General features: G+C 44.9%; 1 protein-coding gene across 1 annotated transcript; it reads left to right on the forward strand.

Moving 5' to 3' along the window:
* Positions 1–437: 437 nt before the first annotated feature.
* On the forward strand, positions 438–7,475 carry LOC136653337 (vomeronasal type-2 receptor 26-like). The gene is made up of 7 exons (XM_066630247.1): positions 438–658; positions 1,233–1,524; positions 1,808–2,210; positions 2,310–2,641; positions 4,182–4,409; positions 5,443–5,569; positions 6,574–7,475. The coding sequence occupies exons 1-7, from the start codon at positions 438–440 to the stop codon at positions 7,473–7,475; spliced, it is 2,505 nt and encodes an 834-aa protein (XP_066486344.1).
* The last annotated feature ends 3,405 nt before the right edge of the window (positions 7,476–10,880 follow it).

Consider the following 10,880-nt stretch of genomic DNA (forward strand, 5'->3'; position numbering starts at 1 on the left):
TTGTGTTTGCAGATGGCAAACATGTTTCCTTCAGCAAGGCCTCAGAGGAAAGATAAAGAAGCACAGGTGGAACTGCTCCTTCTGTAATTATCAAAATGATGATGATTACTTCAGCTCCTTCTTAAACTCCATGGAGGGTCAATGATCACTAGTCAACTATAGGCCAACAGAAAATAGAAATATCCCTCCAACAATGCAGATTTGTGGCTAGGCCCAAAAGAGAGGCAAGATTTCATCCTTCTGATCTTTGATACATCAGCCTCCACATCCGAATACGAGGGAATGACCATTCAAAGCAGGCACTGACTGGTGTACTCTTGGAGTCTATAGCAGTCTTTGCTAGAGACTCTCTTGGAGACTCTCTTGGACTCCAAGAGACTCTCTTGGACTCTCTTGGAGTCTCTAGCAGCAGCCTTTAGGAAACCTTTGCATCCGGGATGGTGGCATTAATGGTCTTGCTGCTCTTGTTGCTGCTGCCCCATGTGAGCTGCAAAACTAGTGTGGTGAACTGCAATACTGGAGATCCTCTCTTAGCTCTTCGCAGCTACTTGCAACCTGGTGAGCTGGTCATTGGTGGCATCACCTCTCACATCTTCATAGCTACAGAGCGAGGAAACTTCCATGAACATCCCCGTCAGTCAGTCTTTGATGAACCAGTGTGAGAACAATGTCTTTTTCTGTTCTTCTCTCTGTGTGTCTGTGTGCATGTGTATGTCAAATTGTCAAGTAAGTCAGTTCTACAGATGGTAATTAGCCCTGCTAGGATTTTATATAGTCAGCCCAAACACAGCCAGGAAGCTAGGTCTACCAGCCTGGAAGAGGCAGAATGAGAGCCCAGGTCTACCCGGCTGGTAGATATGGGCTCCCAGTCTGGGCAGCAGCCCAGGTCTACTCATCCAGCAAACCTCAGCCACAGAGGACAAAAGTTCATCTGGTCTACCCAACCAGTAGAGCTAGACTCAAAGTCCAGGTGGGAGCCCAGGTCTACCTGCCCGGTTGACTTTGGCGCTGGAGTTGTTAGTGCTCATGGTCGTCGTCCCCCCCCCCCAAAAAAAACAACAACACTGGATCTGCCCCTGATTCATGGTTTTGTGTCTGATCATAAAAGAGACAAACTTAAGTGAGATGATTTCATTTATTGAAGCAGATGTCTTGGTGAAGAGGAACTCAATGGCAATGATTTTGTTAAGTGCAAAATTGATATGTGATACAGGATGTGATTCTCATTGTAGTGTAGTAATGAAGAACTACCAGCATATCCTGGCTTTGGTATTTGCTGTAAAGGAGATCAATGCAAACCAACAGATCTTGAAAAATGTCACCTTGGGCTTCTGGATCTATGACAATTACCACATTTCTTGGTGGACCTATCAGGCTACAATGGAACTTCTCTCTACACACGACAGGTTTATCCCCAACTACAGTTGTAGCATCCAGAACAATTCCATAGCAGTCATTGGGACTCTATACCCTGAAACGTCCCTCTATGTGGCAAGCATCCTGTCTATCTACAAAATTCCACAGGTGGGCTGTCTGGGTGTAACATGGCAATGCAATGATATGTTCAAGTCTAAATTTACTCCAGGTGTGACTCTGTGATTTGGAAACAGAAAAGGACATGTTGAGTATAAACTAGGATATCACATATTTGTTGAATCCTCCTTGTTTTTAATTATTTACTAAAGACACCAATTGGAAGTGTGGTAACCATTATCATTTAGGAACTGTTTCTTAAACCATTACAAATCATTTTGATAAGTTTTATTTTTCACTTTCCTCCCCACTCATCCACTTCCTTTTCTTGTAGTTTACATATGGCTCAACTCAGATGAGAGATAACTCTGAACCCCTTTCCTACTACCAGATGGTTTCAAGTGAAGCCTACCTATATCAAGGAATTCTTCAACTACTCCTGCATTTCAAGTGGACCTGGATCGGGGTCCTTGCTGCAAATGATGACAACGGGCACAGATTTGTACAGGCTGTACTTGAAATGTATCCTCTGAGCGGAGTCTGTGTTGACTTTGTAGAAAGAATAGTGCCAATTTCTCTTGCTGAGATTTATGACCTAGTGTACCAGATGACGAGAATATATCATCTTTCAATGAGCAGCATGGCTAATGCAGTGCTTGTGTATGAAGAACATATATTACAATTCCGATTGTTGCTGCATTTACCAGAACTAGAATTCGTGGTCGCAGAGCCCAAAGGTAAGATCTGGATTATGACAGTCCAAATGGAGCTCACAGCCCTGCACTTCCAAAGGAGTTGGGACATACAAGCACTTTGTGGTGCTCTTTCTTTTGCAGTTCACTCAAATGAAGTGTTTGGATTCCAAAATTTCCTTCAAACTAGAAACCATTTCTCCACCACAGAAGATGAATTTTTGAGGGATTTCTGGGCACAGGCTTTTGACTGCACGTTTCAAAATCAATTTGGTGGTGAGGAAGCTAAGACACTATGCACCGGGAAAGAGAAACTGGAGAGCCTTCCTGGGGCTTTCTTTGACATGAGCATGACTGGTCACAGCTACAACATCTACAACGCTGTCTATGCTGTGGCCCATGCCTTACATGATATGCAATCAAGCAAACTTCAGCACCGGGCAAAAATAAAACTTCAGAATCAGCAGCCATGGCAGGTATGGTTTCATGTGAAACGGAGACAGCAGCGAACAATACCTGTGGATAGAATAACATGTCTTGGGGCGCAATCCAGAGGCACCCTGGGGCCAACCTAAGTCCCTTGCACCAGCCCAACGTCATCATAGAAGTGCCATGAAGCACTTTCAGGCTGACATAAGGGGAGCTAGGCTGGCTCACGGATGTGTGCTGGTCTCCCCGCACTGACCTGGGCCCCGGGGATGGTGAGTTTGCATCAGCCGAGCTCTGTCGGTGCAGGGGCTGGGAGGGGTGTGTGGAGGGTGGGTGTGGGGCGGAGGCGTTTCAGGATGGTGGAAGGGTGGGCGGCAGGCATTCCAGGGTACACTTATGCCCAATCCTAGTCCTTTTCCAAGGGGCCCAAGGCAGGCCCAGGTTGCTTGGATTTGCACCACCTCTTTAGGTGGTGCAGATCCAAGTAGCCCCACTGGACTGCTGTGGCTCTCCCTGGGGTAAGGGGAAAAGCCTTCCCTTGCCTCGAGTTGACCCATGAGCAGCCCAAAACGTGCACTGGATACAGTGCAGGCCCACTGGTCTGTGTTTCCGGAAATTGTTTCTTGAGAAGGTTTTCACGAACTTGCCTTCATTCTTCTCACAAGTTCAATATACTATATATTAATCTTTCACGTATCTTTTCATTTCTTTAAAGTAATTATATAGTCTGCAACCTAGAAAAATTGAGGATTATTACTGTATACCCTATATCTCTTGGGGTATACTATAAGTGCATTACAGGCATCCACCCCACCTCGTATCCACAAATCTGTAGATTCCATTATCTGCAGCTCTCCATGGGGCCCCCATGCGCATTACTTTCCATTTTATATAAGCAAGCAGACTTCCTGTTTCCTGTTAACAGACTTCCTGTTTCCTGTGTGCCCCTAGCATGCAGGCCCTGCCTGCTTGTCACATTCTAGCATCTGTAAAAGCAAGAAACATGCGTACTTGCTAATGAAGAAATGGAAGGCAATGGGTATGGGATGGGTGGTTGGAGTAGAGTACAGTAAGTATAAGGTTCCCTCATATTCACAGTTTCTGTATCCACAGGGGAGCCTGGAATGGATTCTCTGTGGGTACAGGAGCACCTGTCCTTTCTTACCGCCACAAAAATGCTCACTGCTCTGCTCCTACTAGAAAAAGCATACATTTAGAAAATCCCATGGAGCAATCACTCCATACATATACTTTTGAATCTGCCCAAACTCCAAGAGAATAAGAAAGATGCTGCTAGCATGAACAAGAATAATATAGGGTCCAATACTTTACAGCTATATGGTCTGTTTAATGAAGAATATCTTGGCAATATTGACCATATTTTGTATACGGAAGAAATCAACTTCTGTTCCCGGTAAATCTGGATAAGTGATCCCATGTAGCAGTTTATGAGACTTTTACATGAGACCCTGGACACCTGAGGTTAGTGTGCTAGATCAACCACTAGTTCTACTGTGTAAGGGTAGCTGAATATGTTGTCCATTGACATCTTCAGGGAAACTCTTTGAGCTTTCTTTTCTGATCCAGCTCCACCACTTTCTAAAGAGAGTGTCATTTAACAACAGTGCTGGGGACAAGATTTCATTTAATCAGAATGGGGAACTGGTAGCTGGCTTTGATATTATCAACTGGGTGACTTTCCCAAACCAGTCCTTTCAGAGAGTGAAAGTTGGACAGATGGATCCTCAAGCATCCCCTGACAAAGCACTCACCATTCATGATGATGCCATCATATGGCCCAGCAGTTTTAACCAGGTAGGAGCTGCCTCAGGTGATTGGGAAAAATCTCCCAGTGTTGAATGGACACACATTTTTATGCATAATTTGAATTTCAATGGAGAAGCACTTGGTTTTCAATACACAGTGTGTATGTCCTGCTATGTCATTTTACTGTTTGGCCAAGAAAAATGTTAAGACCTAAGAAGACACTGAGCATCATTATCTGGAACACAGCTCTGGTCATGTTCAGAGGACAGCAGGTGGGGAGAACTGTGGATATGATTATCTGCAGATTTTAGTATCTACAGGGGGTCTTGAAATGGATCCCCTGCTGCTCCCGAGGCACCACCTATACTTCATTTCAAGCCCAAAGAGTTATCAATGGAGATCATTTCCAGGAGCCCATTCTTATCCATTAGTTCCACATTTTGGGATCGTAAGGACAGGGCCTTTTCATTTGAGGCCCAAGGTAGTGAAATTCCTTGTTCTTGGAGACTTCTTTGCGACCCACATTTTTCTACAGCCTATTTTCTAGGTTTTCTACAGCCTATTAAGAGTTTGCCCCATCTATGATGCGGATTTTCAGCGAATAAGAAGTCTAGACTTCAAACAAAGAGCTGAGAATCGTATAAAAAGTGTCCCACACCTCTGAATAGGGCCTTCTGGATTTGAGCTGAGTCTCCCAGAGGCCACAGATGTGTCTTGCTGAAATAATAAACAGCCTTCATGGCCTTCCACCTCTCAGTGTCTTGCTTATTTGGTCTCAGCGGCACTGGACAGACCCACCCCTGTCTACCCACTGGTGCTGCCCTTCGGGGCAGGGTACAACAATATCAATCTGAGTTGAGGGAGGGGTTCAGGACAAAAAACGCTTTGCTTATTTATTTAATGTTATTTATTGTGTTGCTGCTGAAAGGACATCTATGGAGAAGTAAATCTTGTTCAACTTGTTGTTAGTAAGCCACCATCCAAAGGCCCACTTGGTCAAACATCAATCAACTAATGTGATGTAAATTCCTCAAATGCATTTTCTACGTACTGCTACTGTATGTTTTCCATTTATGAACAGGCATTGCCCCTTTCTGTGTGTACTGCCAGTTGCCACCCTGGTTATTTCAGAAGACAACAAGAAGAGAAGCCATTTTGCTGTTACGATTGCATCCCATGTTCAGAAGGGAAGATTTCTAACCAGAAAGGTAAGAGATGTCATGTTGCAGCTCCATTTCCAAGCCTCAGGGAAGATGTCTGAGAGATCGGTTTCCACGTCAGACTGAGGGCTACAGCATATGGTATGGTTGGAGAGTCCTCTGGCCCAGTTGACCAAACACAACTGGAATTGTGTTTGTGGGGTGGGGGAATGGGGACCCATTTAGGTGTGTGCTTTATTTCTTGGGCTGTGTTGGTGCTTGGAGAAGTCCTGGACATTTGAGCCCATTCATTTATTCATTCATCTAAGTTCAATCTCTAAAGTATTTATTTCAATTTTATATTTAATTTTTTTTTCCATTCCTCGACACTGCCAGATATTTCATACGGCCCTTCTGCCAAAAAGTTTAGAGACACCTGTAATAGAACATTAACAATCTTTTTCTCCAGCATTTGCTTTATTGACCTTGAGATGCTGATTGAAAAGTTATCTGTCTACTTGAACATTCAGTGATATTTAAATTAACAGGCTGAGCATTTAAGGCGCAATCCTACTCGGTACTTGAACAGGCAAGCCAAAAGGCTTGTGCTGTATCCACCACAGGATGGGGGCCAGAATCGGCTCAGCCAGAGGCAAGGGGAAACTTTTCCCCTTATCCCTGGGTAAGGCACTCTGGTCCCTATGGGTCTCCTCGGGCCTGCACCACCTCCAGAGGTGGCACAAGTCCAAGGAGAGCGGAGCAGCTTGAAGCCCCTCCAACCTCTCCGGGAACAGGGAACTGGAAAAGTAATATATTATAATTTCTGCAAAATATCTTAAACATCAAAATGCTGTGTTTTGTGTTTTTATTCAGATATTTTAACATCAAAAAGGTGGTGTTTTGTGTTTTAATCTTTTTTCACAAAAGCACACAACAACAACAAAAAGAAACCCCTACCAGTATGTTATCAAGCCCCCTCCTTTCTGTCATCCATCACGATCATAATTCACTCATATTATTGGATAATAGACCATTGCTTGAGCAAATTGAGACAAAATCTTTTCACTTTTCAGACTTGGATGACTGTTTCAAGTGCCCACAAGATCACTATCCAAACAAGAACCAGGATTTATGCATTGCCAAGGATATACACTTCCTGTCTTACGGAGAACCTTTGGGAATCAGTTTAGCTATTATATCTGTTTCCTTTTCCGTATCCACAGCTTTGGTACTTGGAACGTTTGTGAAGCACCACAGCACCCCTATTGTGAAAGCCAACAACCGGAACCTCACCTACATTCTGCTAAACTCCCTCCTACTCTGTTTCCTTACTGCGTTGCTATTCATTGGCCAGCCTCAGAAGGCGATATGTCTCCTCCGACAAACTGCTTTTGGCATCATCTTCTCGGTGGCTGTTTCTTGTGTGCTAGCAAAAACCTTCACTGTTGTTTTGGCATTCATGGCTACCAAACCAGGAAGCAGGATGCGGAAATGGGTGGGGGCAAGGATGTCCTATTCTGTGGTCCTTTATTGCTCCCTTATCCAAGTTGTCATTTGTGTTCTGTGGCTGGCAACTTCTCCTCCATTCCCAGACACTGACATGTACTCAATGAGTGCGGCAATCATACTAGAATGTAATGAGGGGTCTGTGAGCATGTTTTACTGTGTCCTGGGCTACATGGGCTTCCTAGCTTTGATCAGTTTCACCGTGGCTTTCCTTGCTAGAAAGTTGCCAGACAGTTTCAATGAAGCCAAGTTCATCACATTCAGCATGTTGGTCTTTTGCAGTGTTTGGTTATCCTTTGTACCAACCTACACAAGCACCAAGGGAAAATTCACAGTAGCTGTGGAGATCTTCTCCATTTTAGCCTCCAGTGCTGGCTTGTTGGGTTGTATCTTCTTCCCCAAATGTTATATTATTGCACTGAAGCCTGAGCTGAACAACAGGGAACAGTTAATTAGGAGAAAATATTAAATATATAATACGATGCGCCTAGAACTATGTCAGTATATTAGTAGTTTCTCTAAGTATACGCAAATATTTTTCTCCTCTTTTTCTGCTTGCAGATGTAGCCTGAACATTTTGACTGAATCTTGTTTTAGTATTTTCTAAATAATAATTTAAAAAATGTTTAAATTTTTTGTATCTGACATACATTTGTATGTATGGACATTTGTATCTGTCCGGGATGACCTAGTTGGGGGTAATCAAGCAAAAGCCATTTAAACGACCCAAATTACTTGCACTTTCAAGGAATGAATCACAAGTCAACCCTACAATGAAGGGACAATCTCAACATTGCAATATATTTGGAAACACCTGTTTGAAACACTATGGTAGGAATTGCTGCCACACTTGCTCTGCTGATGTTTGTGTGTGACCTGAGAGCTGTCCCCAAACCTTGGGCCTCGGTTCTTTCCTTTCACCCATAGATGTTTTGATCTTCCAACTGCATTTTAGATTCACTGCAGCTAGGAATTTCATGAGCAACATACGTTTCTCTGGCCCAAATCTACAGAAAGTTACTCAAGCTTCACAGGGTGGCAGTGACTATGACGCCTGTAGAGTCTTGGCAGTTCTAACCTGATCCCTCATTGACTGCTGCAGAACTTGTGGCCATTCCAAAGTGTCAGCTCACCGGGGATGGGAACTTGGTCAATTAATTTGAGTCAGAGTTGCCAAACACGTGTTTGTGTGACTCGTGCCTGACCCGAGTCACACTTCTCTATGACTCAGGGCAATTGGAGTTTGGGGCCACTGACTTGGAAATGAGTCCTCACATGCACAGTCTCAAGTCTGTCTGTATCACGGTGTGCTTGCCTACTTTCTTTGTGGCTTCCACATTGCACGCAGCATCTCGTGCAGTGATCCAGAAGCTGGCATTGACTGGCGCAAACAGCAGGGTAGGTGAGTTCCAACCAGATGCAGGGACTGGGGAGAAGGTAAGGGAAGGAGGAAGCATTCAGGTTTTTATTTGGGGTAGCTGAATTGAGCACGAGGCAGGGGAAGATGAATGTAGGTCCAGTCGGCTCATGAGGGAGGGAGGCAGGAGCAGCCTCTTGTCCAAGGAATGGCTGATTCATTGGACAAAGGAAGGATTGCCTGATCTATTTTCTCTGGATGAGGGAGAGGGGAGAGGGTTGGTCAGCCATAGGAAGGGGAGAGGGTTGGTCAGCCAAGTGGCTTTCAGAAGCCCAGGGAGGAGGAGAAGGAGGCAGGGGGAGTGAGGGGAGACTGTTCCTACAGCGATTGAAAATGGGATGCCTGGCTTATTTCTCTGACATTCCCATGCTGGCTCTCCCACTGTGTGACACATGTATCAAAAAAGATGAGTGACTTGAGTCATAGCCAAAAATCCAGCAGGGCAGGGCAAAGGTGCATCACCACACCCACTGCCCCATCTACTGCATGGGTGGAGGTCCATCATGGGCTTGACGGACTGGCCTCCCACACTGGGTTACGCCAACCCTAGTGATGCCACTTATGGGGGAGGGCAGAAAGGGGTGGGGCAGGGCAAAATGGGGCAGGGAGGGGGGCATAACAGGAGTGGTGAACGTGGATCCAGCAGCAGTGTTGTGTGTTTGATCCTATTCCCCTTTCCTGCAGCCTTCCCCCTCTTCTCTCTCCACAGACATGTACTAGCAAAATCGCTAGGACATGTCCACGGAGACCCATTGTGGAGAGGGAGGCTTACCCTGGTGTAAGGGGATTTAAATCCCCTTTCACTGTTGAAGCCTCCTGATCCACTCTCCACTAGTTTTAGCACACCTGTTTTTGGTGTGGCTGCACCAGCACACGGGGGAGGGGGGATAGCATTGGGCTATTAGTTCAATTGGGTTCAGAGGTGACAAACGTATTTTGTTTAGCAATCCCACAGAGGAATCATATTCTGAACTCTTCCCCTGTAATTATCACACTGATTTTTTTTAGCTCTGCTCCTTCTTACAGCCCCCTGGAGGCTCAGTAATAAATGACAAAACAAGGAACCAAGAGAGTGACTCTTAGTACAAATCACCACCCTATTATCATTCAGTTACCGGGAGAAGGACTAGTTCACAACAGGGTTCATCACTCTGATAATTTAGGATTTGTACTCCAGGCTCCAGAGCCGCATATGAGTGGAGATCATGGCGACCCAAATTATGCTGGTATGATCTTGGAGACTGGAATGATAATGTGGAAACAAGAAAACCTGGGCCTTGAAGGCAAATCTGCATTTAGGATCATCATGTTGCTGGTTTTGCTGATGCTGCTTCCACTTACAGCTTACAAAATGGTTTTAGCACCTGCCGTCATGCGCGACCCACTCCCTATTCTTCACAAGTATTTTCAACCTGGTGCCTTCCTCATTGGTAGCATTACATCTCAGGTATTAATGCCCATTGAACAAAATACCTATAACGAACATCCCCGTAAGCAAACAGTGATCGGTGATATCATGTAAGGAGTCTCTTTCTTTCTTTCTTTCTTTCTTTCTTTCTTTCTTTCTTTCTTTCTTTCTTTCTTTCTTTCTTTCTTTCTTTCTTTCTTTCCATAACGTGCAACTCTCCTAAGGGCACAGAGAGCACAATCCTATGAATGTCTATTCAGAAGTAAGCCCCATTGACCTATTGAATTCAATGAGACTTCCTCCCAGGTATGCGTGTATAGGATTGCAGCCCTTGTCAAGTAGGCCAATTCAATATGCTGGAATTAGTTAGGACATTGCACGGACTTCTTTAGCAGCCAGAGCATATGAGAGAGCACGATCGCCTCTCACTCATTTTCCTATTTTCAATCTGAAGAGGAACCCAGGAGGCAACTGCTTTTAACTTCCCTGACCTCAGAAACAGAATGTGACCAGCAATGTAGCTCTGCAAAAGTTGGGGTGAGAATATGTTTTTGAGTCCAAAGCAAAACAGTGTTAAGACCTATTGTCTACAGAAAATAATTGATAGGTCTTCAAAACTGAAATGCACAAAAGTAAGCACCAGGATGCAGGTATCTTCTTGTCTTGTGTGCTGCCTGAGGCATCTGGTGGGCCACTGTGAGATACAGGAAGCTAGATTATTTGGGTCTTTGGCCGGATCCAGCAGGGTTCTCCTTATGTTCTTAAGGCCCAAATCCTAACCAACTTTCCAGCACTGACGTAGCTGTGCTAGTGGGGCATATGCTGCATCTTGCAGTTGGGTGGCAGTCATGGAGGCCTCCTCAAGGTAAGGGAATGTTTATTCCCTTACCTTGATGCTGGAAAGTGGGTTAGGACTGCGCCCTGAGCAAGCTTTTTCTGGACCAGTGGTGACCTTATGGGTGGAAATGCTTGGAATGCCAAATCCCCTTCTTGAAAGCCTGTATGTGGGATTTGGCTCCCCCACTCTTGTCACTGTCCTGCCTTCCTCT

This window comes from Tiliqua scincoides, chromosome 5 (assembly GCF_035046505.1).
Source record: "Tiliqua scincoides isolate rTilSci1 chromosome 5, rTilSci1.hap2, whole genome shotgun sequence".
Taxonomy (NCBI): domain Eukaryota; kingdom Metazoa; phylum Chordata; class Lepidosauria; order Squamata; family Scincidae; genus Tiliqua; species Tiliqua scincoides.

What these genes read in the sequence shown, in the direction of transcription:
- LOC136653337 (XM_066630247.1), top strand. Translation starts at nt 438, where the DNA reads ATGGTGGCATTAATGGTCTTGCTGCTCTTGTTGCTGCTGCCCCATGTG. An exon ending in CGTGGTCGCAGAGCCCAAAG is followed by an intron (nt 2,211 to 2,309) that starts GTAAGATCTGGA and finishes TTTCTTTTGCAG; the next exon opens with TTCACTCAAATGAAGTGTTT. An exon ending in GGCCCAGCAGTTTTAACCAG is followed by an intron (nt 4,410 to 5,442) that starts GTAGGAGCTGCC and finishes ATTTATGAACAG; the next exon opens with GCATTGCCCCTTTCTGTGTG.